Here is a 27500-nt window from a genome sequence, read left to right as displayed (position 1 = left end):
TTTTTTAATGGACCGAAGCCGCCAGGTGCAGTTTACCCACAATGCCGCTGGCTGGTGAGCTCTGTACCTGCCAAAGTCTTTTTTAAACAGCGAGCCTTCAGGAGACCCGTTAGCACCACACCTCTTTACTCTCTTAAGCAATGCATTCTGGGAGAACTGCACTGCATTTTGAGAGGCGGGGCGTCACGCTGGCGTCTCATTTGCATAAAGAATACTTTATGTAAATTAGGGGCGTCCAGCGCGACTCGCCACCTCCGGAAACTCCAGAGAAACTTCACTGAGCTGCAGGCTTCAGGAGAGCCGGCCCACTGAGAGGCACCTGTCCAATCACGTGCAGCCAGGAAAGGCTACAGGTGGGCGGGGCGGGGCGGGGCCACAGGTGGGCGGGGCCAGGTGCTGGTGGATTCTGGTTTGTGCACCGTGTTGAAGGCTTCACAGTTTGATGCTGGCGCTCACACACACACACACACACACACACACACACACACACACACACACACACACACACACACACACACACACACACACACACACACACACACACAGCCTGCCTGTCTCTGCAGTGATTCTGATTTTTTAAATTAATTTGAGTTCGCTTCATGAGGGGAGAGACGATCGGACCACAGCTCCTCGCTTTGCAGAATAAATCTATTTTTCAAACACACTTCAACGTTGTGTCTGTTCCTTGTAATTGGTGCACACACACACACACACACACACACACACACACACACACACACACACACACACACACACACACACACGTGGCCTCTCTGCCTGTCAGAGGTGGCAAAAGTACTGACATTCTGTACTTAAGTAGAAGTAAAGATACTAGAAGTACCAATTCAACTTCTTTACTCAAGTAAAAGTAAGAAAGTACAGGCTCTGAAATGTACTTAAGTACAAAAGTAAAAAGTAAAAATGATTTTTTTTTTTTTTTTTTTTCCCATTAATGATACATATACCTTTTTGATAACTTTTTGACGAAAAAAAAGTTGAGGGAACACAACACAGGAACTTTTCCTCTTTTATTAACAACCTGCAAAGTGCTGGTACAGAGAGAATGAAAATCACGCAGCATTCGAGTTTTGCTGCAAGCCCAGTTTCACACAATAATCAAGACTGAACTGCCCAGAGGTCTTGAATGAGTACCTTGATAACAGCTTTGGTACTCTCAATACTTAATATACCTAACATATAAACTTTTAACAGATTTTTTCTTGCTTCTCCGACTCTGTTTTGTTGTCGGCTAACGTTATCTTCCCTGGCAACTGTCTTCCTCCATGTCTCCAGATTTCTCTTTATGGTTTTCTTTTTCTTAACTGCTCTCACGCCCCGCGCCCTCTCTCCCTTTCCCTCTCTGTGCAGGGTTTCCTCCAGGATTTTTGGAAACTGTGGGGGAGGGCTTCAGCGTTACTGTTAATAATTTTTACCACGGATCTTTTGTAGCACAGAGGAGATATGCTGCTCAAACACTCAGTATGTAGTGTTGGTGTATGTTTATGAGTTGTAGAACATAATAAATTATCTTGAAGGAGTAGATGTTTACCAGTAAGCTTGACTCCAATAATTTAAAAATATGTTAAATTATTATTTGTTTTAAAAATGTAAATTACTTATCAAACAGACCTGACAATTCAGCTGCCAGTGAATGAGCAGTAGTATGCCTGTGATAACGTAGATTGAAAAATAAGCCAAAGTGATACCTCTTCTCTGAATAGACAAGCTAAGCCAGTGTGCTGCTGTTAGCCAGTGAAAATACAGCGGAGTGGCAACTCTTCGCTTTGTTTCACAATCTCTGTCAGTGCGCTGCTGTAGCCTGGAGAGTTTCTCTGCCTTTTGTTCTCGTACGGTGCCGGTGTCGGTGTTGTAATTTTTTTCTTGGTGGTAACGAGCCCGCCCGCCCCCACCAAAAAGAGAGAGAGAGGGAGAGAGAAGTAACGAGCCTGTTTTGACAATGTAAGGAGTAAAAAGTACAGATATTTGTGTTCAAATGTAGGGAGTGAAAGTAAAAAGTCGGCAGAAAATTAAATACTCAAGTAAAGTACAGATACCTGAAAAATCTACTTAAGTACGGTAACGAAGTATTTGTACTTCGTTACTTCCCACCTCTGCTGCCTGTGTGTGTTGGAGGCGAGGACGAGGGGCAACTCTGAGAAAAAAAACTGAATTTCTCAGATTAAAGTGGAAATTGATGTGAACAGAAAACTCAAATTCTGATTATAAAGACACAAATTTACAAGAAAAAAACTGTTGATTCTGTTTTTTCTTGTGACTTTAATTTTAGAATTGCTGTGATGTTATAATGTCAGAATCTTCTAGTTGTTTCTCATAAACTTTACCATAATCTGTCTTCATGCCGGTGGTGGCACAGCTGGAAAAGCATGAACAAAGGATTATGGGAGGTGTAGTTGAAGGTCAGCATGGAGAGACAATCAAAACCCAGCCACAGAGCACCAGGTCCGCTTTATTTCCCCTCCAGCTTCATGGGAATGATTCTAAAAATACTTATGGTGAGATTATTCCCAGTGTCCAGTCCCATCACCACACACACACACACACACACACACACACACACACACACACACACACACACACACACACACACACACACACAGTGGATTCAGCTTCTTGACGATTTCATCAATCTGAGCTCGTGGAAATGTGGACCCTCTTAACCCTCTTTCAAAAACATGAGAAGCAAATTCGCATAAAACTACCAGAATGTTAGTCAAAAATGAGCAAAATTAAAATTACTGGAAAATTCCTTGAAAACTAGCAGGTTAAAAAAAATTAGAAAATTGGAGAAAATGCCCTGAAAATTAAGAAAAAAAAAAAAAAACCTAAATTATGAGAATAATGTATTTATAGTTATTAAAATGACATATTTACAGTCAGATCTGAGCTCACACAGCAGAAACATGATTATCATTTACAGAGCTGAGTTTCTGTTGGGCCTGGGGCTCGACGGCGCCCCCTGCAGGTGGAAACACAGCTCTACAGCTCAGGTGGGACTGACGGGACAGAGGAGCCTCGAGCTTCAAACACACATCGCCTCCGCCGGCTGCCAGGGAACTTTTAACAAACAGTGACATAAACCCTGGAAAACACAAAATACATCTGCAACACAGCGGAGCAAGAACTTATTATTATTATTATTATCATTATTATTATTATAATTATCATCATCATAATTATTATTATTATTAATGTTTTTTTGGCAGCTGACATTTGGATCGTTAATGAGCAGCTGAAGTCGAGGCTGAGCTTCCTCTGCACCAAAGCGCACACACACACACACACACACACACACACACACACACACACACACAGCACAGGGCTCATTATTCCACTGAAACACTCAACAGGCTTTCAGTTTCCTCTTCAGTCTTCAGAAGAAGTCAGAAATCTGAATCACTTGTTTAATTTGCCTCAGACCTGAATTCTGATTCGGTCATTTTTAAGACGTTTCTGTGGTTTTCTTGTTCTTAACAAAGAGGCTCTGACTGAAGAACAACTGATTTAACACTGAACTGAGGCTGAGTGGCTTTTTTTTTTTTTTTTTTTTTTTTTTGCAGAAGCACAGATTCAGGTTAAACTCTTATTTCCAGCACAGCAACAAAACAAACTGCAGACAAACGTCCCATGCATGAGAGCAGAAGGCCGTCCACCTGAGCTCCAGGTGTCCCGTTCCAGCCCAAAGCCCAACGCCGCGAGCCTCGGCACGCAGAGCCTCGGCACCAAGAGCCTGAGCTCCTCACGCCGTCCCGACCAGAGGCCACACCTTCCTCCATTTTGCTGATGTGTTGTTCAGTTTCTGTTCAGTTTCTGTTCAGTTTCTTCCGAGGACAAACAGATTTGCACTGACTTACAGGTCTGGTTGGTTTTTGGGTTCAAGCGTTGGCTCGGGCCCCATGCAGGGCCGTCACTTTCACACAAGGTTCAGTTGAACAAGGCGTCTCGTGTCTCCAGGCCCTTCTTGTAAAAATGTTTGCTCTGTTTCCACAACTGGCAAAGTCAAAGTGAGACCCGACAAACTGAGCGCACGTTTAGCGACCTGAAGGACTGAAGGACTCGGAGACACGAGGGACGTCTCAGCCTGTGTGCTCCGAGTCCTGGGAGCCAAAAACCCACAGCGCACCGAAGCCTTACCGCAGCGCCGGGGTCAGTCTCCTGTCGTGTTCTGTGAGGAAACTCCTGACGCTCTGATCTGTGTTTGGACAGAACTGAGACTTTCCTCTGAAGCCTGAGAGACACGGAGCCGGCACAACAAAAACCTTCTGCAAAGAGTTTTGTGCTGTGGAGCTGCAGACCGTGCTCACCTGAGTGACCCCTGACCCCAACCTCTGACCCCAACCTCTGACCTCTGACCCCGACCTCTGACCCTGACAGTGTTGGTGTTCTTACTGTGAACCTGTTTATGTGCCAGTCAGTAACTTGGACTAACAAACTGTTTCCTGCAGTGACACTTTCATTTGCTTCAGCTGCTTTGACACAGATCAGATCACAGAGACACGGCAGGTGAACCTCCACCTAAACTCTACAGGTGAGCCTGTGGGGGTTCACCTGCCGTAAACAACATCATCATCATCATCATCATCATCATCTAAAGGTCAACAGTAGCTCATTATGATTCATGTCCCAGTGTCCCAGCTGTTTTCCATGAGTGGAAACAGGTCGATACGTTTCCAGGTTTTTCAGCAGGTGTGAGGAAATCAGGCAGAAGAGTCTGACTGGTGTCCATGGAAACGCCGCAGTGATTTGTGTTTCAGAAATGCAGCAATGGACGACGAGCGTTTGACGGCCGTCAAACCCGGCCGGCGCTCCGCCGCCGAGGACGGAGAGTAGTGAAGACGATGAAGCTGCTGGCCTCCTCCTCCTCCTCCTCCTCTGGCGCTCTGCGGCGCCCCCAGCAGCTGCAGCAGGTCGCTCGGCGCCGGGCGCCGCAGGTGCTGCCACGCCTTCTTCCCCGCCGTGTCCCGCAGCCCGACGTCCGCCTTGAACTTCTGAACCAGCAGCCGCATCATCTTCTTGTGGCCGTGGATGGCGGCCAGGTGGAGCGGCGTGTAGCCGCACGCCGACCGCACGTTCACATCGAAGGTCAAGCCCGCCTTGTCAACGCCATACCTGAAGACAGAGAGGCAGTGTTAGCAGAGTTAGCATCAGCAGGGTTAGCATCAGCAGGGTTAGGGTTAGCAGAGTTAGCATCAGCAGAGTTAGGGTTAGCAGAGTTAGCATCAGCTGAGTTAGCATCAGCAGGGTCAGCAGAGTTAGCATCAGCAGGGTTAGGGTTAGCAGAGCTAGCGTTAGCAGAGCTAGCTGTGCTCAGGTGGTTGGCAGGTTGCCGTGGCGGCGGCGGCGCACCCCAGCGTGTTGAGGACGCGGTGGTCTCCGTGCTTGGCGATCCAGTGCAGCACCGTGTTCCCGGAGATGAAGTCCCGCCTGTGGAGCAGCGACGGGTCCTCCCTGAACAGGGCGTAGATGTCGGTCCAGGAGCCGGACGCCCCCTTCACCAGCCAGGCGTGCTCCCGGGGCTCCAGCGGCACCAGCACCTGCAGAACAACCACACACACCACAGCTTCCTGTAACCATGACAACACACACACACCACAGCTTCCTGTAACCGTGACGACACACACAGCCTCAGAGGCTCTCACATCCCAAACTGAAGTGGCTCCTCCTCCTCACCTTGCTGAGCCTAAATTCCAGGTGTAAGAGCCGTTTCCAGTGGATTCTCCTGCTTCGTGGTGCTGTGTGTGTGTGTGTGTGTGTGTGTGTGTGTGTGTGTGTGTGTGTGTGTGTGTGTGTGTGTGTGTGTGTTCAGAGTGAGCACCTGTCTCAGCACACTCTCAGAGTCTCTCCTGTGTGTTTTGAGCTTCTGTTGAAATCTAACAAAGGAGCAGAGGGCTGTGCTGTGCAGCAGGTTCAGTGGGTTAGCAGGTATGTTGAGTCTAAAGCCAGGCTCTCCTGTAGCACGAAGGTGGCTCTCTTTTAACCCGGCTAGGTCACCATGGTAACTGATGCTAGATCACCATGGTAACTGATGCTTAGCTCATCACCTGGTCCCGACCAGGTGATGAGCTAAGTTTAACTCCGGCTATAAAAGCGGTGCTATCTCCCCCAGGTGAAATCACAAAGTAATTTTTGTCCGGTGTTTGGTGGCACATAAACACAATGCAGGTATACTATTAGTGGTGCACAGACTTCACGTTTGTTAGAAATATTCCGTTGTATCAGACTTTGTTATAGCAGCCTACTTTTTTAAAGGAAATCCTTTATATTATAACGGTGACGTCACGGCATCTGAAGGTGCTGATTGGACGGGAGCAGCCCGTGGTGATTCAAACGCACTCCAAACGCCACTTATTCCCATTTAGAAAAAAAGATTTAACAAAAAAGGAGCAAACAAACAACAGAAATGGCTCCATAATTCTAGTTATTATTATTACACTTAAAATAAGACATGATCACCTCAGAAGTAACTTGTTTTTAGACAATTTTCACTTGTTTCAAGTGAAAATTCACTTGAAATAAGTGAAAATTAGCTAGAAACAAGAAACAAATTTTGCCAATGAAACAAGCAAATTTTCACTTGAAACAAGAGACAATTGTCTAAAAACAAGTTACTTCTGAGGTGATCATGTCTTATTTTAAGTGTATTGAGATATTTTGACTGGTAATAAGACAAATAATCTTGGTAAGATTTTGAGTTTTTGCAGTGAAAACACTGCTGGAAATCAAGTTTTATGGTGCGACACACACACACCCAGGGACTATATTATTACACTGGCAACATCATTTTAACTGTTTTTTCAGTGAAAATGGAAATTGAGGGGCGGTGCTAATCCTGTGGGGGTTCTGATGGGACCCTGAACATTTCTCTGAATTTGCTGAGGCTTCACTGATTTAATTGGACTGACTGAATTAAGGCTTAACGGACGATGGAAACGCTCGTTAGCTGCAGCCCCGGTTTCCCCGTGGCCCACCTGTCGATGGCCGTCGCTGGGAGCGGAGGAGGCGGCGAGGCTCTTGTTCCCGCCGCTCCTCCTGGCTCCGCCCCCCTCCTGGTGCTCCGTCAGCTCGCTGAAGCTGTGGCAGCGCGGGGGCGTGGAGCAGGACGACAGCGAGGAGGAGGACAGGTTGTGATGGAGGCTGAGCGAGGAGGAGAGGAGGTGGAGGCGGTTGAGCCGGGCGGCCTCGCCGCCGAAGGGCCGGTCCAGCTCGGCGCCCAGGCTGCGGCACAGCCGGCTCCTCAGCCTGCTGCTGACCCGCCTCGCCACCGAGGGGCGCTGCCGCACCACCGGCGAGGAGGCGGAGCCATCGCTGGACTCCGCCTCCTCACGGTTGTCGAGGAGATTGCCTGTGGAAGGAAGTTGATGTTCTAAGACGTTTGTTTTGATGTTTTATCAGAGGATATGCACATATCATGATTCATAAAAAGGGGCGGGGCTAAACAGCAGATACCGGTGAGTGGTAAAAAAAACCCCATCCATTTACTCTTATTGTCGTGAGCAGTTTTATGTTAATATCAGTTATTAGTAATAAGTAAATAGTTCCAGACCTGTGGAGTGGTGCCATGGCAACACGGAGGGGGCGGGCTCTTGGTTGTCAAGGAGATGGCCGGTAGAGTGATGCCAAGGCACCGCCGTTCCTCGACGCATCAAGGACTGAGGTTTCGTCTCTTTGGCTCCGCCCCCAGCCTCACCTGACAGACGAGAGACATTAAAGTCATATTTCACCACGTTTTTATTAGCAAGACATTAGTCAAGTTACAAGACAACAACCCCCCAAAATTAGCAAGAAAATACAGAAATAAAAACAACCAACCAAAAAAGTCGTTACAAAAAAAACATAAGAAAATGACCTGAAAATTATCCAAAAATGAAAGTTTTTCTTCTAACATCATTTTAAAGATATAATAATTATAAATATAGTTCTCTGGACATCTTTTAGTTTTTAGTTTTTTCTTGTTCTCTGCAATTTTCTGCTGAACATGAATCACATCACTTCCTGTGTGGATTTTTACTTTTTTTTTTTTTTTTGAAAAGCAGTCCAACAGCAAATGGAGAATCTTTCATAAACTGGATTCCCCTTTTTTTTTTTTTTTGTTTTTTTTTTTAAATTTCTTTCTGGCTGACAGATTCATCGACAATGAAATAAATTGTGAGTTGCAGCCTGAAAATGATTCATCAAAAAAAAAAAAAAAAAAAGACCCTCATGGTTTCTGCTTCGCTGTGATGTACCTGATGTGGCGCGCAGCTCCTCGCTGCTGCTGTCCCACCCCGGGCCTCCGGGGGCGCTGCTGGAGGGAGAGAAGAAGCTGCTGTGGCTGGAGGAGAGCCCCGCCCTCAGGCTGCCCCGCGGCTCCAGGCGGGGCCGGGGGTCCACGCTCGGGTGGATGTCGTGGCGCTGCTGAAGCTCCGCCTCCTCAGCTGTAAGCGGAGACGGCGTGTAACGCTCCGCCTCCGGAGGCAGGCTGCGTCGCTCTGACTTCAAATCCCACAGCTCTGGTCCCGCCCCTTGCTCCGGCCCCGCCCCCGCCTCCGAGCTCCATCCCGGGCCACAGGTGCGCGCCGTCTCGCCATCCGAGCCCAGGATGAAGATCTTCGGGACGGGAGAGCTGAAGGTCCTCTCCCTCGCCTCTGAGGGGGCAGAGGGGGAGCTGGCGAAGGAGGGAGGGGCGGTGGCATCTGAGGAGGCGGAGCTCAGCGGTTTTGGCAGTCCCACAGGAGGGTTCAGAGGCCACGCCCCTCCCGTTGAGTCCAGCCTCCTTGGGACCTCCTCCTCCTCTTCATCATCATCATCACCATCGTAGGAGACGGCGGCCTTGTAGCTCTGTCTGTGTCTGGCACGCCGCCGGGTCGCCTGCAGCTGATGAGGAGGAGGCGCCGCCCCTCTTACTTCCTGTCGGGAGGCGCCCCAGGCCTCCCCCCCTGTGTGGGGGTGAGGCGGGGGCGTTTCCTCACGCGGGACGTGTTGATTACCCGGTGCTCCCAGTTTACCACCTGAGAGCCGGAGCCCCGCCTCCGCTCCCTCAGAGCTCCGCCCCCCTCCAAACACCACGCCATGTGGGAACAGCCCCTGGGCAGAGTGGGGAGTAATCAGATTACTGTGATCACTTGTACTGAAAACAAGGGAGATGAAGGGATTACATTTGCATTCCCAGTAAAGTCCGGTCACAGTGACGCTGGCAGCCTGTCTGTACGGCTGGTCCAGGGTCAGACAGCTGCACAACTTTATAATTATGCCATTTGATATGACACTGATCCCAGCTCAGTGTGAACTGATGTTGTCGTCCTGATCAGGGCTGATCCAGGTGGGAGGCCCTTTACCTGTGTGACGTTTGACAGGCAGTAAAGTCATGTGATCGGTTTGTTCTAAGGACTGTGCCAGAGGTTATGACAGCTGCACAGAGCTGAGGCCTGCTGGGAAATATCATCTACTTTGTCTCTCTTATGTTTGTGAAGCATGTTGAAAGCATTTCAGCAAGCACACACACACACACACACACACACACACACTGGGAGTGTGTCTGCATGTGCAAATAAGCGTGTGTGTATGTACACTTTTACAGTTTGTTTAAATTGGAGTTGACACTTGTAATAAACTGTTTACTGTTTCAATAAACAAACAAACAACAAACTTTTTTGAGTAACTTACCTGCTGATCCTGTAACTGTGGTTGTTGTTGATACTGATGTTGTGGTTGTTTGTGTTCTTGTGGCTGCTGTTGTAGTTGTGGCTGTTGTTGTTGATGTTGTTGTTGATGTTGTGGCTGATGTTGTTGTTGTGGTCGTTGTGGCTGTGGCTCATGTTGTTGCAGTGGTGGTTGTTGCTGCTGTTGTCGCTGCTGTTGTTGTGGTTGTTGTTGTTGTTGTTGTTGTTGTTGTTGTTGTTGTTGTTGTTGTGGTTGTTGTTGTGGTTGTTGTTGTTGTGGTTGTGGTTGTTGCTGTAGTTGTTGCAGTTGTGATTGTTGTTGTTGTTGTTGATGTTGTGGCTGATGTTGATATTGTTGATGCTGTTGTTGTGGTCGTTGTTGTTGTGGCTGTGGCTCATGTTTTTGGAGTGGTGGTTGTCGCTGCTGTTGTTGTGGTTGTTGTTGCAGTGGTGATTGTTGTTGTTGTTGTTGTTGTGATTGTTGTTGTTGTTTGTCTGTGTGCTCAGTCCGCGGTGAGGAGGCCTGCAGCGGGTTCTCCAGGTTCCGGTTGTTGTTGTGGTTCAGGATCCCGGCGGAGGGCAGGACGGGTCTGTTCGGTGTGTGGCTCGGCTCTCCCAGCGGGGCGGCGGCAGACGGAATCCCTGCCGCCCTCGAGCTCACGGAGGGCGGGGAGAGGTCTGTCTTGCTCCCGGGGAGCCTGGCCGCCGGAGCCGCCTCGGAGCCTCCGCCTCCGGCCACTTTCCCCTTTAATTTCTTCTTGAGCACGACGTAGGAGACGCCTTCCTCCTGCTTGACGACGGCCACGGAGTTGACGAACTTCTTGAAGAGCTCCCGGTGCCGGGCCCGGTCCTCATGGTCCCGCAGGAAGGGCCTGAAGTGCAGCAGCAGCTCGGCGTTGCGCACCGAGCCGCCGCGGCTCTGCAGGAACCGCAGCACCGCGTCCTGGCTGAGCTCCGCGGCCATCCGGCGGCTCTTTTCTCTCTGTTTCAGCTGATTCTGTGTCCGGGCTCCCCCTCCGCTGCGCCTCAAAGGTCGGAGACCAGGGTGTCAAACAGCCAGGAAGCAGTTCCGCCCACCTCAGGTATTTAACCCCAAACTCACCTGCACAGCTGCAGGCAACCCGGATGTAGCTACCTGCTCAGGTGGAGACACAAACTGTCCCGTTTCACTCGGGACTTGCTCGTGATCTGGACCCTCAGCTGACTGTCGGTCAGCCTCAGACCCGATCTGGACTGATCTGGTCCAGCAGAGAGGCGGATAACAGAGACACTGCGGTTTGTGCTCAGTGCTAAATATTTAAATACTTAAAGGTTATACTTAAATATGTCACTTTAATTATCATAAATAAACACTTTTGCTATATTTCAAGTTTGTTTGCCCCCCCTCCCACCCCAACGCACACACACACACACACACACACACACACACACACACTTTTTTCTTGATGAGCCCTGACATGAAAATATATTTTGGTTTGTATTCAGAATGAATTTCTTTGCTGTTTTTATTGCCAAACACATCGGAAATGATGAGATGAAAGTGTGATGTTGGAATGCTTAGATTGTAAAAAAAAATAATAATAATAATAATAAATAAATAAATCTGGTGAATTAAATCACAAAAACTGTCTCTTTGACATCTAAGCAAATTCTTTTAATTTCGTTCAAAAACCTGGAAAAGGGAAATAAATAAGCAAAGAATGACCATTAGACAAAAAAGATGCGGCTGTGTTTACAGGTGGAATCAGTGATGTTCTCAGATTTCTTCCACAAACTGTTCCTCATGTTGCTGAGGAGCCTCGGGGACCCCTGCGGGCCCCCGGACCCACTTTGAACACCCCTGACTGAAGGAATTAACGAGCTGAGCCCGTCTGTCGCTGCAGGATCAGTATTGCGCAGGGAGATGCGGTGACGCGTTTCCTTGCGTCGGCACTATTTGGCAGCGGGACGCAGAGGCGGAGGGAGCGCGAGGGACGTCAAACTCACGAGAATAACACCGGAAGTGAAGCGACTCTGCCTTCAAAATAACAGCGCAAAAACGTTTTAGATAGAACAATCAGAAGCGTAATATAGCCACTCCTGCATGTTGTGAACATATAATAAACACAACTGTGAAGTGTGTGTGTGTGTGTGTGTGTGTGTGTGTGTGTGTGTGTGTCTTGAGACATAAATACTTACTGAGGAAAAACAAAACAAAACTTTCATTTCACAGTTCTTTATAGAAAGTTTACAACAACCCTAACTCTAACCCTAACCCTATTAAAAAATGTCTAACACAACATTTGAAATTATTTGTAGTGACTATCTATCTATTTATCTACATACATCACATCACATCACATCTCATATCTCTTTTCCTTAGGTTAGCCCTTATTGTACATTTTAGTTTTTAGTCTTTATAGTCTTTATTGTATATATTTAGCCTTTATTCTTTTTTATTTAACTTTATTATATGTTTCTACTGTTGCTGCTGGAACACCAGAATTTCCCTGGTTGGGATCAATAAAGTCTATCTATCTATCTATCTACATACTGTACCTGTCTACATCTCTCTCTCTCTCTATCTCTGCCCCTGTCTCTATCTAATACACACACACACACACACACACACACACACACACACACACACACACACAAAAACATGTATACATGTTCATATACACACGCAAGTCCAGTAGCGGCTCTTATTTTGAAAGGCCCTGCCGGAAGTGCTGAGTGACATTGCGGCTGTGTGAGCGCGCTGCTAAATAAATCAAATAAATAAATAAAGGCCGAGCAGTGCCATGGCCGGGCGGGCTCTGCCTCCTGCGGGGACCAGGCTGCTGCTCCCGCCGACCGGAGCTCACCGTGCCGCCGCCCCTCTGCTGCCCGCAGCCCGCCGCAACTGAACGGTAAGCGGGACGCGGACTCTTCGGGCTACGCCGCTGACTCTGCAGGCTAACGGCTAACAGGCTAACGGGCTAACAGGCTAACGGGCTAACACCGCAGGCTAACGGGCTAACAGGCTAACGCTAGTTAGCATGTCGAGGCGCTCGTTTTGTCCGCGCTGTTCTCCCGCCGGCGGTCGGCGTGGCGGCGGAGGGGGGCGGGGAGGCAGGCGGACGTGTGAGCCGCCTGCCGGACGGGTGTCTGGAGTCTCTGGGACTGGAAACGCCCCCCTTCGGCCGTCCCGGAGCCCGGCTCCACCCTCCCCCGCCCGGGGACGGTAAATAAAGGAGAGAGGAGCCGGGCAACATGGCCGCCCGCCGCCCGCAGGACGAGCTGCTGCAGAGAAAATGAATTAGACATGTAAATAATTAATTTCATATCCGGTCAGGTAGGAGAGGCGGCGGTGTGAGACTGCAACACACTGAACAGCTGTCAGCATGCACACACACACACACACACACACACACACACACACACACACACACACACACACACACACACACACACACACACACCAGATACTGAGGGGTTATTGATTGGTTGACTGATTGATTGATTATGGTTATATTAAGTTATATCTGTCATGGCCGCTGACGCCTGCCCTGTCTGTTAGGTGATAAAGACACAGCATCCAGAACAGTTGCTGCACAGGGTTTGGTTCAGGTTGTTAAAAAGAAGCACCTGACGTGAAGCCCCGCCCCCCGCAGCCTGTAACCGAATCAAATCAAAGGTCAGACGTGAAACAGCCTCCAGGTGTGCCTGTGGATTAAACAGCTCAGAGTTCAAACAGAGCTGAGATTAAAGCAGAAAGAAGGAAATGTCCAGATGATCCCTCACACAGTTTCTGCATCCTAACAGTTTGTAGTGATATTAAACTGAGGGGCCCCTGGACCGGCCTTGGGGGCCCCTGGGCCGGCCTCGGGGGCCCCTGGACCGGCCTCGGGGGCCCCTGGACCGGCCTCGGGGGCCCCTGGACCGGCCTTAAGGGCCCCTGGACCGGCCTCGGGCCCCTTACCTGCCACAAAAACATCACAAACACATGTTACAACACACACTGACTGCTGTGACAGGAAGTCACACACACACACACGTTTTCCCAGATGTGTTGGAGCGAACACAAGCGGACAGGTGTCAGTCTGTCCATCCACACCTGGCATTAACCTGTGTCTCACCTGTGTCTCACCTGTGTCTCACCTGTGTCTCACCTGTGTCTCACCTGTGTCTCACCTGTGTCTCACCTGTGTCTCACCTGCACACCTGTGACTCAGTCTCACTTCCCAATCGCTATGCTGATAAACACCTGACATTTCAGAGAGAGAGGGAGGTTGTGATTGTCATGCACAGTGAAACAGCAGGTGTGTGACAGCAGCAGGTGAGTTCTGTTGGTTCCGGATCACCCCCCCCCCCCCCCCCCCCCCCCCCCCCCCGAGCCTGAACGGGATCACAGCGTTGGGTTGTGTGTGTTTCCTCCTCAGGGCCTGCAGCTGTTTCTGCAAAGATGATGAAGAAGAAGAATCCCCACAAGTGAGTCAGCACCTGCCGCCCTGCACACAGACTTTCAAAATAAAGGTCTTTAACCCTCTGATGCCTGCTGGGACGTCACGTTGCTGCCTTAGAGCCTCTGAGAGCCGAGCCAACCGGCCCGACTTCTTTCAAAAACAGCAAAAAGAGCAAGAAATGTCCCCAAAACCTGCAGTAAACTGGTGCAAAGTCACAGGAAAATGACCTGGAAATTAATCTGAAAAAAAAGAAGGAAGGAAGAAAATGACCGGAAAAAAGAGAGAGAGACTAAATAAGTAAAACATTATCAGAAATGTAGGGGAAAAATCTATAAAACTGTATTCACATTTAAAATGATTTTTACAGGGGAAAAAAAATCATTTTTGTTTGATTGTGTGTTTGTTTTTTCATTTTTTTGGGACATCCTCTTGTTCCCCCTCATGGAAACTGCATCAGGTCGGCTGGACTTGGTTCTGTGTGGAATGCTGTGCTTTGAGATGAGAGGTTGTGTTTCTGAGTTTCTGGGTCCAGTGGACCTGCTGCAGGTTCCAGCAGAGCTCAGACGTTCTTCTTACCATGTGCTGAGTTTCTTGCAGATGCTTTTCATTTCATTTCATTGCGTCGCTGCTCAGAATCAGGAAGACTTTATGAAGTTGGGTCAGTTTCAGCGGCTCAGATTCTCACGAGAAGAGTCAAATTATAAGAAACAGAAAAATAAATAAATAAATAAAAAAAACACATGAAGTCTGTGCCTCAGAAATTTGTTTAAAAAGTACAAGCAGGGGGGCGTAACCCTAACCTGTGCTCCGCCCCGCCCACAGCCACCGGGCTCCAGGCCCACCTTCCTCTCTCTCTCTCCTGCCCCTCCTGTCTCTCTCCCCTGCCCTTCCTGTCTCTCTCTCCTGCCCCTCCTGTCTCTCTCTCCTTCCCCTCCTGTCTCTCTCTCCTGCCCTTCCTGTCTCTCTCTCCTGCCCTTCCTGTCTCTCTCTCCTGCCCTTCCTGTCTCTCTCTCCTGCCCCTCCTGTCTCTCTCTCTCTCTTACCCTACCTGTCTCTCTCTCCTGCCCCTCCTGTCTCTCTCTCCTGCCCTACCTGTCTCTCTTTCCTGCCCCTCCTGTCTCTCTCCCCTGCCCCTCCTGTCTCTCTCTCCTGCCCTACCTGTCTCTCTCTCCTGCCCCTCCTGTCTCTCTCCCCTGCCCCTCCTGTCTCTCTCTCCTGCCCTTCCTGTCTCACTCTCCTGCCCCTCCTGTCTCTCTCTCTGCCCCCTCCTGTCTCTCTCTCCTGCCCCTCCTGTCTCTCTCCCCTGCCCCTCCTGTCTCTCTCTCCTGCCCTTCCTGTCTCACTCTCCTGCCCCTCCTGTCTCTCTCTCCTGCCCCTCCTGTCTCTCTCCCCTGCCCCTCCTGTCTCTCTCTCCTGCCCTACCTGTCTCTCTCTCCTGCCCCTCCTGTCTCTCTCCCCTGCCCCTCCTGTCTCTCTCTCCTGCCCTTCCTGTCTCACTCTCCTGCCCCTCCTGTCTCTCTCTCCTGCCCCTCCTGTCTCTCTCTCCTGCCCCTCCTGTCTCTCTCCCCTGCCCCTCCTGTCTCTCTCTCCTGCCCTTCCTGTCTCACTCTCCTGCCCCTCCTGTCTCTCTCTCCTGCCCCTACCTGTCTCTCTCTCCTGCCCCTCCTGTACAGTTTGTGCATTAAGTCCCATTATGATCATGAGTCCTTCAAACAGTTTTTGGGATAATTTTCTGATTATTTAGTTTCTCTCTCAGGTTTTTGTTTTTAAAGGTTGGAAACCGGATTAATTTTAATCTGGTTTTAAAAAAGCCCAGCAGATATCATCTGTCACTGATCACCTGTCCTGTGTGATGATGGATGGTGTTGTGAGTGCTGTGTGTGTGTGTGTGTGTGTGTGTGTGTGTGTGTGTGTGTGTGTGTGTATTGATCCATGGCTCTGTTGTGGACAGGAAGCACCGGGGCAGCCTGGGCGCCAGCAGCAAGGCTGTGGCTCCGCCCACTCGCTGCCTGGTCGGCTGCAGGATCCAACACCTGTGGAGGGAGGGGGCCGGGCAGGTGGTCTGGAAAGGAACCGTCCTGGACCAGGTAACATGACCTGTCAGGCTGACGCCGTGACTGATGCACTGACTGATTGACGGACTGATTGATTGATTGATCAATGAATCAGGGCAAGACATTTCTGGAATCAACAGGTTTGGACTAGCATGATAGTTTATCTTGTGTGTGTGTGTGTGTGTGTGTGTGTGTGTGTGTGTGTGCACCAGGTGCCGGTGAACCCGTCTCTCTACCTGATAAAGTACGACGGGTTCGACTGCGTGTACGGCCTGGAGCTGCACACTGACCAGAGGGTGCAGGGACTGGAGGTGCTGCCTGACCGGCTGGGTGAGGCTCACACACACACACACACACACACACACACACACACAGAGACACACACACACACACACACACACAGAGACACACACACACACACACACACACAGAGACACACACACACACACACACACACAGAGACACACACACACACACACAGAGACACACACACACACACACACACACACACACACAGAGACACACACAGAGACACACACACACACACACACACAGACACACACACACACACACACAGAGACACACACACACACACACACACACACACAGCCAGGGTTCAGACTGACTGACAGGATGATATCAAATCAAACTCTAATCAACTTTATTGACCAGAAGGAAACTCGACACAGTGAAAACACCGTCTGTAACCATGGAGACCAGATCAGATCACATGATCCACTCTGGAAACACAACCTGATGATGATGATGGTGATGATGATGATGAAGGTGATGATGATGATGGTGATGATGACGATGATGATGATGATGGTGATGATGAAGGTGATGGTGATGATGATGATGGTGATGATGATGGTGATGGTGATGATGGTGATGATGGTGATGATGATGATGGTGATGATGAAGGTGATGGTGATGATGATGATGGTGATGATGATGGTGATGGTGATGATGAAGATGGTGATGAAGATGGTGATGATGGTGATGATGGTGATGATGAAGGTGATGGTGATGATGATGATGGTGATGATGATGGTGATGGTGATGATGAAGATGGTGATGATGGTGATGATGGTGATGATGATGATGGTGATGATGGTGATGATGATGGTGATGATGAAGATGGTGATGATGATGATGATGAAGGTGATGATGATGATGGTGATGATGACGATGACGATGATGATGGTGATGATGAAGGTGATGGTGATGAAGATGATGATGAAGATGGTGATGAAGATGATGATGATGAAGGTGATGGTGATGATGGTGATGATGATGATGATAATGGTGATGAAGATGATGATGATGAAGGTGATGATGATGATGGTGATGAAGGTGATGATGATGGTGATGAAGATGGTGATGATGATGATGATGATAATGGTGATGATGATGATGATGAAGGTGATGATGATGAATAAGGTGTGCCCCCACAGGCAGCTCCCGCCTGGCGGACGGCGGCCTGGCGGACGCCATGATCGGCAAGGCGGTGGAGCACATGTTTGAGACGGAGGCGGGGCCTAAGGAGGCGTGGCGGGGCATGGTGCTGGCCCGGGCGCCCGTCATGAGCGGCTGGTTCTTCATCACCTACGAGAAAGACCCGGTGCTCTACATGTACCAGCTGCTGGACGACTACCGGGAGGGAGACCTGCGCCTCATGCCGGACGCAGGTGAGCCGCCAGCACACGCCTCGCACACACACCTCACACACAGCACACACACCTCGCGTTTAGTCTGTGTTGTGTGTGTTGTCTGTGTTGTGTGTGTTGTGTGTTTAGTGTGTGTTGTGTTGTTGTGTGAGTCTGGCCTGACAGACTCACACAACATTTTGTGGAATAAAAACCATGAACATCCAAACAAGCTGACAGAACAAAACAGGACATTTTCTCCTGAATTTGTGTTGATTTTAGTTTTGGAAACACACAAAACAGCTCAAAAATATTTAAATATCCTTTTTTTAAAAAAATAATTTTCGATTTTTTTAACTTATGTATTTATTAATTAATTTATTTATTTATTCATTCATTTATTTGTGGTGATTGTTTCGGGGTGGAACTCTAATTTGTCAGTGTAGTAATGTTAAACTTTTTTAAACATCTAAAGTGATGTTTGTGTTGGCATTTCTAACGCTGCCAGTTTTTGACATTTTCACATTTAATACAAATAAATATCAGTTATTGATCTTCTTGCTTACTAATAATCAGCATCAGCCCTGAAAAACACTGACACCTGTGTGTGTGTGTGTGTGTGTGTGTGTGTGTGTGTGTGCAGGTGACAGCGTCCCAGCGGAGCGGGAGCCAGGTGAGGTGGTGGACAGTTTGGTAGGTAAACAGGTGGAATACGCCAAAGAGGACGGCGGCAAGCGGACGGGCATGGTGATCCACCAGGTGGAGGCCAAGCCGTCCGTCTACTTCATCAAGTTCGACGACGACTTCCTCATCTACGTCTACGACCTGGTCAAGACCTCGTAAGGCCCCGCCCCCCACGGGCCCCGCCCACCCAAGGCACTCGGGCAGAGTCCCTGAGCTTTAGATTCGGCTTTTGTCCCTCAGACCGTCTGAAGACGGAGAAGCTCCTCCTCCTCGTCCTCGTCCGCCTGAGACCAGGAAACACCCCTGCCCCGAGACCCACCGGGACTGCCCCGAGACCCGCCGGGACCGCCTCGAGACCCACAACAAAACCCACCGGGACCGCCCCGAGACCCGCCGGGACCCCCCCGAGACCCGCCGGGACCGCCCCGAGACCCACAACAAGACCCGCCGGGACCGCCCCGAGACCCACTGGTACCGCCCCGAGACCCGCCGGGACCGCCCCGAGACCCACTGGGACCGCCCCGAGACCCACCGGGACCGCCCCGAGACCCACAACAAGACCCGCCGGGACCGCCCCGAGACCCACAACAAGACCCGCCGGGACCGCCCCGAGACCCACTGGTACCGCCCCGAGACCCACTGGTACCGCCCTGAGACCCACTGGTACCGCCCCGAGACCCACTGGTACCGCCCTGAGACCCACTGGTACCGCCCTGAGACCCACTGGTACCGCCCTGAGACCCGCCGGGACCGCCCTGAGACCTGCCGGGACCGCCCCGAGACCCACTGGTACCGCCCCGAGACCCACTGGTACCGCCCTGAGACCCGCCGGGACCGCCCTGAGACCTGCCGGGACCGCCCCGAGACCCACAACAAGACCCGCCCTGAGACCCACAACAAGACCCGTCCAGGCTCAGCTTGACCCCGCCTGTCCTCTGGCTCCTCCTGACGCCCATGACATCACTCAGCACCTCCACCAAATGAAGCTTTTAAAACCTTCATGTGAGAGCCGTGTGAGGCTCCGACCCCTGAAGCATCATGGGACCTTAGAGCTGAAGCTCCTCAGATCCACGGAGACAGACTGGTGTCCGGGTTCAGCCGCAGAGGATCTGATGTTTTCAGTGACCAACAGGAGGCGCTGCAGCGTCGCTTCTTCAAGTTGAGCTGCACAAAACAAGGGAACGAGGCATTTTATAAAAACTGAATCCCAAACCGCCACTGACGTCAGGAGAGTGAAAACAGGCTTTCCCTGCATTTACCTGAGGGGGGGGGCAGACGCTCCGCCCCGTCTCGGTGGTGGAAGCAGCTCCGTGGCCTGTAAAGTTTCCTGGCGACAGGAAGTCTGGAGCGGCCCGCTGGAAATCCTGTCTGAAAGATCCCAAACGCTGATCCGGGCTCTTCTTGCCGGCATGGAGTTCAGTTGGATGGTTCAGAGTGAGACGCTGGACCGAACGGAGCAGGAAGTCTCGTCTTCATCATGTCTGCGTTCGGCGGCGCCGGCGTGGCTCTAAACGACCTGAACGCTGACGGACAGACTCAGCCTCCCTCCTCACGCCGAGGATGATGGGACAGCTGTGACGCCTCTGGATCGCTGTCAGATTGTGTTTCCTGTGTCAGGAGACTCGCAGGCCGTCTTAAAGGAATATTCCAACATTTCCCCGACGTCCCCAGACTGAGACCAGATGTTGGACACCGTCTTCTTCTCTGGACGTCCAGTGGTTCAGTTCCTATGGGTAGCATTTCCTGTTAGCTTAGCATAAAGACTTGAAGTCAGTGGGAGTTGTTAGCCTGGCTCCATGTATTTCAAATCCACGTGATGCTCTGTGTCAGTCAGACAGCCTCAGGGCTGCTGTGACGTTTATTTTTGCTCTTTGAGATCCAACATCCGGCCTCAGTAAGTCGCACAAAGAAAAGGGATTTTGCCCAAAACGTTGGAATATTCCTTTAAAAATGGGTGAATGGACTGGATGTGTGATTTCTTGAGTTTCCTCTGTTTTTCAGCGCAGAAGCTGCACATGGACGGGAAAACCTTCAGCAGAACCTCCTGTGGTTTCCAAGCTCGCTCACAAACTGGTTTTAAAAGACAAGAAACAGGTTGAATGTCTTTTTTTTTTTTTTTTTTTTTTTTTTTTGGCAAATTTGTGACCTTATGATCTGGATTTTTTTCCCATACATTTGTGAGTTTTTTTCTTGTAAATTAATTACTTTTATCTTGGAAATTCAGAGTTTTTTTCCTCTGATTATTGTCATGTACACACGTCTGATCATGAGCCATGGAGGCCCAGAGGCTGCAGGTTTTCCTCCACCAGGTGACCTCACTGATTAGTTCCTCCTCTCGGATCCAAGGTGAGCTGATCAGTGAGGTCACCTGCTATAATGGCACTAATTCACCGGCAGAATAAATACAGAGATGCATTGTATTTCAAAATTTTTGTATTTTAAAATGAAAGTCAAGTAAGCGCTCGTGATGCTGTTTGTCCCGCCGCAGAGCCGAGAGCGCCGGCACGTGAAGCGGATTGTCCTTCCCCCCACAAACGTCCCTGTTCAGTTTGAAGGCCCTGAGCTCGGTTTCCTGTCAGCAGGTGCTCAGGCTCGCTGCAGCGCTCCGACTGAGGCTGCGGCCCAAACCAACCGACCAATCAGAGGCTTCAAACTGTGTGAGGTCACAGACGCCTGCTCAGCTCAGCCTGTCAAACGGCAGCAGATAAACTGGATTTCTGTCAGAAACACAGAGGAGGACGATGAGCCAGTTAGCAGGAAGATACCGGAAAATACGTTTTTTAAAAAATGCACAAAAAAGGGTATAATAAATTTAAAAAAAAAAAAAAAAAAGTACGAAAAAAACATACAAGGAAGTTCCTTGAAAGTGAGTTTAAAAAATGCACAAAAACAAAAAAGAAAAAATACAAGAACATGACTGAAGGACAGAAATAAAAACAAAAGTGTTGCTCCTCCAGAGGCAGCAGCTGTTTTCAGCATCACCTGTTCACCTGTTAGGCCCTGGAGCCCAGGTGAGCCCCAGACCCCCACCTGAGGCCCCTGGCCCCGCATGGCCCCCCACACAGCATATCTCCTCTGACCTTTAAACACATCATTTCAATAATCAGAAATATTTTTAAATATACTTTATTCCAGTTGTTAGTCATTTGCTTGTATTATTATTTTTTGTTATTATTATTAATAATATAATAATAATAATAATAATAATAACCATAATAATAATATATACTTCTCAATAATAATAATAAGTATTATTATTGTATTTTAACTATTTTACCAGTGCTCCTGGTCATTTTTCCTCACCTTTTTCGCCCTCATGTTTATGACAGAAATCCAGTCTCAGTGTCTCAGAAAGAAAGGAAAGGAAAGGACCTGAAAATAAACAAAAACACAGAACAAAAAAAAAGTAAAATTAAATAAAAATTTTTTTTAAATGATCAAAAAATAGAATTTCACTAAATGTCCAGAAAACAATATTTATAATTGTAATATTTATTTAAAATTGTGGTTGCTTAATTTCAGGTCATTTCCTTTTCTTGTTTTTTTTTTCTTTTTTTTTAACTTTCATATCATTTTCATTTCATTTCATTTTCTGTCTTTCTGTTTCCGGCAGTCGAAGGGTTAAACAGACTGAGCTCTGAGATTAAAGCCGACAGAAGAAAATGTTCAGGTGATCCTCACACAGTCTCTAGAGAATTAAACTAAGGAGCCCCTGGAAGACCCTCAGGGGCCCCCGGGGGCCCGCAGACCACACTTTGAACCCCCCTGCTCCAAAGCTTTAATTGAGTTTGTCATCGTCTGTACGTACAAATTATGTATGTACGTACAAATTGCATGACGAGCAGCAGTGATGTCAGAGCTCTCTGACCAATCAGACGGCTGGGCTGCAGCGCGTCAGAGGTCAGAGGTCAGCGGCTCATCACTAAACACTCGTTCTGTCGCTGAGAGCCGCTCGCTCAGCGCTGTTATGATCATTACTCAGATTATCATCAGGATTATTATGATTATGATTGTTGCTGTTTGCCTTCTCTTGTTCTCTTGCCATGTTTCAAATGTATGTCAAGAATTTCTATGGTAAAATCAGACATGTTGGTCTCTGTGTGTTTCTTCCAGGTGTTTCATGTGTGAATGAAGATGTGAGCTTTGTCATGTCGGTGTGAACAGAAAACACTGAATCTGATCCTCTCACTTCTGATCTGAGCTGCCAGATTCAGGCAGGACCTGGTTCCTGCTGACGTGCTGCTGTGTGAACGTGCAGATCAGGATCCAGCTGCTTCTCAGGCTGCATTCACACTGCAGGTCTCAATGCCCAGCTCTGATTTAGTGCCTATATTCTGTTTTTTTTTTTTTTTTTGACTGTATACTTATGGCTGCTTTCATGTGACCCATATCTGATATCAGTGTGCTGACACTTAGCAGCTGAAACAACCAGAGCAAAGCGCAGGTAAGCAGCTCCAGCAGGTGCACAAACCGCAGTGACAGCATCAGGCGGCGACGGCAACACCGACCAACACCACCAACATTTTGCACATTTGTCACACCGTGCGCCGTGGTGCAGGTACTCCTCCGTCCCTCCTACCGGCGCATGGGAGCAGAGAAGGCGTGGAGTGGGTTTGACTCAGCCGATTCACTTTAAACCAATCAGATGAGCCCCTGTCCTCGCCTTTAAAATGCGCTGCGTGAAGGCGTAATGAACGTTTACACAACTGACATGGAGGTCTGCTGCTGCAGGCGGAGCGGAGCCCAGGAGACAGGTGTGCACACGTCACCAAGACCTCCCAGGCAGGTGTCCAGAACGTCAGGCACATCAACAAAACAATAAATACCCACAAAACCACGACACCACATTAATTTATCTCCATATGGACTGTCCCGTCACATCTGATGTCAGATCAGAGGAGATTGGCACCGTTTGAGCTGACTGTGAGGTTTTGGTGACGTGTGCGCTGCCCGCCTGTCAGCCAAAGTTGCACTGTGCCGGCTGCGCTCTGCCTTGAGCTGACAGTAGACCTGGTTTCAGACGGCGAGCTTTGGGCGCACCTCGGCGAAGCCTTTTGGCACGAAACTGTCACTGTGCCAATGGTAGCTAACAGGTGATCATATCTGTAGTTTGACCTTGAAATCTGAGCCGACGTCCCTCTGGAGTTTGTCTCTCCGGCAGTTATGCACGACTGATCTGCAAGAAAAAAACTTTTTTTAAAGAAGCGACTCCCGGCTCATTTCAGAGGAGTGGAAGGACGGGTCAGAGGTCAGAGGTCATCCTGTCCCCGTGACGGATCATAAAGCGATCCTCCTCAAACTAAACGTCAGGAGCCGCGACACCAAGAGGCTGCCTGATCCCTGCAGATGTAACAGCTGATAGATAACAGAGAATTAAACTCCAGCAGGAAGAAGACGAGTTTCCTGAGGAGGAAGATCCAGAGTCCAACGCTTTGGAGGGTTAGGTTAGGGTTCCCTCCAGAACCCCGTCTGAAGGTTCTACACGATCACCAAAGAACCAACAGCCTTTAATAAGCAAACAAGGGTTCTGTCGTCACTGGTGACCGGCCCGGCGCCGCATCGCCCATCAGCCACCGTCACAGCCAGCTTTATTTACATAGCACGTTGAAAAGAAGCTGAGCTGAGCAGAGAGCTGCACAGACTCCCTGGAACATGGCAAACAAATAAAAGAAAAAAAGAACTAACTTTTTCAAAAAAAAAAAAAAAAAAAAAATACAAGGTGTTAGAAAAATTGACAAAAAAAAACTCAAATCTAGAATAATAATAAAACTGTAAATTATTTATAATTATATAATACAGTGACCATAAAAAGATTATTTTTCAGATCGGCCCAGATTATGTTTGAAACGAGTGTTTGAGGTGGGCGGAATGTTACACACACACACACACACACACACACACACACACACACACACACACACACACACACGCTGCTCCGCCCGCGCGCGCCGTCCTGTCACGCCTCCAAACTGCTCCTCGTGACGTCGTCACGTGACCGCCGCCGTGTGACGCGCCGTCAGCTGACAGGAGCCGAGCCGTCGGATAAATCTCCTCCGTCGACCTTCGCTGCGTTTCTTTCCCTTCAGTTCGTTCGTCCAGGTGAAGCCGCGGGTCCGACATGGCGAGCCAGTCGCAGGGCATCCAGCAGCTGCTGCAGGCCGAGAAGAGAGCGGCCGAGAAGGTGGCCGAAGCCCGCAAACGTGAGTATGAAGGCCGGCCTGTGGGGCGGCTGCAGCCCGCTGGAGGCTCGGTGCTAAAGCAGCCACAGCCGCTCACACCTGGATTCACATGCCAGTACACGGTACCGCTATAATAACACAGATTACAGAGACATGACACCGAATAATAATTAACGACTGGGGGAGCGGAGCCGCACAGACTAACGGCTGGCCGGCCTGCCGGTGGCGGAGGGGGGTTTGGGGTTCAGGGGTTCAGGGGTTTAGCGGCTCCGTGTGTTTCGCTCCGGGATCGAACCGGAAACTGTTTCTCTAGGAGTTCGGTGCTGGGTCCGGCAGACAGGGGCCCTCCGGCCGGGCGGGGCTCCGCGGGGCCCGGAGGGGAACTTGCTGCTGGGACTGTCAAAGTTTGATGATTTAATAAAGTTTTGTTGTTGAATGTGTGCCGCGCGGAGCACGCGCTGCTTTCGTTCAGGCGCGTGCACGGGAATCTGAAAGTACCAAAATCCTGAACGGAGGTCGGCCAATTTTTTTTTTTTTTTTTTAGAGTGTATATAATTTTACTCTATATAGCTGAATCGAAAAGCTGCATTTTTGCATGTGCATTTTGATTTATATGTACATTTTTTGAATATTTTTTATTTGCATTTTTGTTTTTGCAGGTGACTTTAGTCCAAAATTTGAATTGCTGTAGAATTACTGTTCATCATAAACATAAACTGCAGTGTTTGTGTTTGGTATTTTGAATATTTTTTGTAGAATTTCAGTGCTATATAGAATGACCTGTTTGATTATAGTATAACTTTTTGTCGCTTTTTATGAATACAAAATGAAACGGAGGGTTAAAAGGCCCTGTTCTATTCTTACTGTGGTTCCAGTGAGTCAGCCGCTGAGCATCATGGGAAGCATGTGACAGCCACTCACAGGGAGTGTGTGGGGAAGATAAGTCACTCAGAAAACAACAGAAACCTGAGATTAGCCTTGATTTGATCAGCACTGTCTCTGTTGCCATGGTGATTACACTCAACATTGTCTCTGTTGCCATGGTGATTACACTCAACACTTAAAAAGGATTAGCTCCTTTTTTTGGTGTTTTTGTCCAGAAGTGATGATCACATTTTTTTTGGAAGGTGTGTGTTGTGATCAGCGCTGTGTCGTCCCTCTGTGTTGCCGTGGCGTTTACCCACAATGCCCCTGTCCCTGTGTTTGTGTCAGGTAAGAACCGGCGGCTGAAGCAGGCGAAGGAGGAGGCGCAGGCCGAGATCGAGCAGTACCGCCTGCAGAGGGAGAAGGAGTTCAAGACCAAGGAGGCGGCGGTAAGTTAGCACCTAGCATTCCCCATCCACTTTAACACACATGTTAGCATTGTTAGCATTTGATTTGTTTTTATGCTGTCACTGTTAAATTAAAAGTCCCTCTGCAGACAGAAAATGTGTGAACTCTTGTTGTTTTGTGATCCGCTGAGGTGATGAAGCACGTTAGCATTCAGCGTTGGTGTTCATCCTCCCTCTGACTCCGCCCCCACAGGCTCTTGGTTCCCATGGCAACAGTGCAGTGGAGGTGGACCGCGACACGGCCGAGCGCATGAGCCGCATTCAGGCCAGTTACCGCGGCAACCGGGAGGCGGTGCTTAGCGACCTGCTGCGCCGCGTCTGCGACATCCAGCCCGAGTTCCACGCCAACTACCGGGTGGCCGGCTAGGCCCCGCCCCCCATCAGCCTGTCGGCCAATAGGACTCCAGTGATTTAACGTGTTAGCTTTTTTGTTTTTTTGTTTTTTTTATTTACAAAATATTTATATCCTATGTTACAGCTTCTCCAACCGTGTTGTCAAGCTGGTGAAAAACAACAGCATGGAATTATGGGAAATATGGGTAAATCAAAAAACAATGAATAAAGTTTACTACCCTTAAAGCCAGCAAAGAGGCTTTTATTGTGAAATTGCTGTACACTTCGTAATGTTTTGTGCGTGTTTGCATGTGACTACTTCCTGTTTGTGTGTGACTACTTCCTGTTTGTGTGCCTGTGTTTGTGAAGTGACAAATGAAGAAGAATAAAGAGGAAATATTGAAATGAATTGATTCTATTGGCTGTTTTTTTTTCCACATCATTTTAAATACTTTGCTTCACTTTGCAGCATTTCTGTTTTTAAACCAATTTTTAACATTTCTTCACACAAAAGAAACTTAATGTATGGATTTCCCATTTTTAAAAAAAATGAAAATTGGAGAATTTGACATTTTGAAACATGAAATTATAAATTGTGCAGCCTATTTTTTGTCTTTTAAATCATTTAAATCAAATAAAAGAACTAATGTGTCCACTTTCAAATCAAAGGTGTATTTTTCAATGAAAACTGGATTTTCACATGAAAAATGTAGTTTGTGAAATGTTTCTGATTAATTTTTTAGTGTTTAACAGGAAATATCAGGGCTGAGATTTGAAACTTTAAACTTTCAGCTCTCAGTTTAAAAAAAGTCATTGATTTTACACTTTTTTTCTGTTTTTCTTTCTGAGATTATTATTATTAAAATAAAACATTGCACAAAAAATAAGGAAATGTGTGTTTGGTGGATGATTTCTGTGTTTGATGCTTCTTGGCAGTAAATCTCATAGTGTTGGAAAGCCTGTTTGTTGCCTTTTAAATGGAGCCACACGCCTCAGTGGGCCGAGCAGCAGAGCTGAGGATGTGAATGAAAAATCTGCCAGATCTTCTCTTTAATATTTTATTAATGATGTTTGGGCCGTTGCGCACACACACACACCTCAAGTCATTATTATAATTCATTAATAAACTAACAGCCGCTGTTCAACTGGCGGCCGGCGGCCCGTGTCCAGGCCACAGGGCTCCTGGG

General features: G+C 48.6%; 4 protein-coding genes across 4 annotated transcripts in view; 3 read left to right on the top strand and 1 right to left on the bottom strand.

Annotated features, from left to right (window-relative positions):
- shroom3 (shroom family member 3) overlaps window positions 1-633 on the top strand; it is a 5356-nt gene extending 4723 nt beyond the window's left edge. Inside the window, exon 4 of the mRNA XM_030064741.1 lies at window positions 1-633. This exon is cut by the window's left edge and continues 1252 nt beyond it. The gene's annotated coding sequence lies outside the window, so the exon portion shown is untranslated.
- Window positions 634-3548: 2915 nt separating this feature from the next.
- Window positions 3549-10806, bottom strand: sowahb (sosondowah ankyrin repeat domain family member B). Its single transcript, XM_030065733.1, has 7 exons — window positions 10000-10806; window positions 9661-9714; window positions 8244-9081; window positions 7562-7705; window positions 6987-7360; window positions 5365-5552; window positions 3549-5127 (listed from the first exon to the last, which is right to left on the bottom strand). Exons 1-7 carry the CDS (start codon window positions 10618-10620, stop codon window positions 4716-4718), a joined length of 2631 nt encoding a protein of 876 aa, XP_029921593.1. The 5' UTR covers window positions 10621-10806; the 3' UTR covers window positions 3549-4715.
- Window positions 10807-12377: 1571 nt separating this feature from the next.
- LOC115368572 (spindlin-Z-like) lies at window positions 12378-18817 on the top strand. The gene is made up of 6 exons (XM_030064740.1): window positions 12378-12547; window positions 14060-14108; window positions 16035-16170; window positions 16350-16467; window positions 17595-17828; window positions 18430-18817. Exons 2-6 carry the CDS (start codon window positions 14083-14085, stop codon window positions 18627-18629), a joined length of 714 nt encoding a protein of 237 aa, XP_029920600.1. The 5' UTR covers window positions 12378-12547; window positions 14060-14082; the 3' UTR covers window positions 18630-18817.
- Window positions 18818-24471: 5654 nt separating this feature from the next.
- Window positions 24472-26722, top strand: atp6v1g1 (ATPase H+ transporting V1 subunit G1). The gene is made up of 3 exons (XM_030064742.1): window positions 24472-24670; window positions 25862-25962; window positions 26174-26722. Exons 1-3 carry the CDS (start codon window positions 24589-24591, stop codon window positions 26345-26347), a joined length of 357 nt encoding a protein of 118 aa, XP_029920602.1. The 5' UTR covers window positions 24472-24588; the 3' UTR covers window positions 26348-26722.
- Window positions 26723-27500: the final 778 nt, after the last annotated feature.

The sequence above is a fragment of the Myripristis murdjan genome, chromosome 12, assembly GCF_902150065.1.
Source record: "Myripristis murdjan chromosome 12, fMyrMur1.1, whole genome shotgun sequence".
NCBI lineage: Eukaryota > Metazoa > Chordata > Actinopteri > Holocentriformes > Holocentridae > Myripristis > Myripristis murdjan.
This window is presented reverse-complemented; position numbering and strand designations above follow the sequence as displayed.

What these genes read in the sequence shown, in the direction of transcription:
- sowahb (XM_030065733.1), bottom strand. Translation starts at nt 10,620, where the DNA reads ATGGCCGCGGAGCTCAGCCAGGACGCGGTGCTGCGGTTCCTGCAGAGC. An exon ending in CACAGTTACAGGATCAGCAG is followed by an intron (nt 9,082 to 9,660) that starts GTAAGTTACTCA and finishes CACTCTGCCCAG; the next exon opens with GGGCTGTTCCCACATGGCGT. An exon ending in GCCATGGCACCACTCCACAG is followed by an intron (nt 7,361 to 7,561) that starts GTCTGGAACTAT and finishes TTCCTTCCACAG; the next exon opens with GCAATCTCCTCGACAACCGT.
- LOC115368572 (XM_030064740.1), top strand. Translation starts at nt 14,083, where the DNA reads ATGATGAAGAAGAAGAATCCCCACAA. An exon ending in AAGAAGAAGAATCCCCACAA is followed by an intron (nt 14,109 to 16,034) that starts GTGAGTCAGCAC and finishes TGTTGTGGACAG; the next exon opens with GAAGCACCGGGGCAGCCTGG. An exon ending in GCGCCTCATGCCGGACGCAG is followed by an intron (nt 17,829 to 18,429) that starts GTGAGCCGCCAG and finishes GTGTGTGTGCAG; the next exon opens with GTGACAGCGTCCCAGCGGAG.
- atp6v1g1 (XM_030064742.1), top strand. Translation starts at nt 24,589, where the DNA reads ATGGCGAGCCAGTCGCAGGGCATCCAGCAGCTGCTGCAGGCCGAGAAG. An exon ending in GGTGGCCGAAGCCCGCAAAC is followed by an intron (nt 24,671 to 25,861) that starts GTGAGTATGAAG and finishes TGTTTGTGTCAG; the next exon opens with GTAAGAACCGGCGGCTGAAG. An exon ending in TCAAGACCAAGGAGGCGGCG is followed by an intron (nt 25,963 to 26,173) that starts GTAAGTTAGCAC and finishes CCGCCCCCACAG; the next exon opens with GCTCTTGGTTCCCATGGCAA.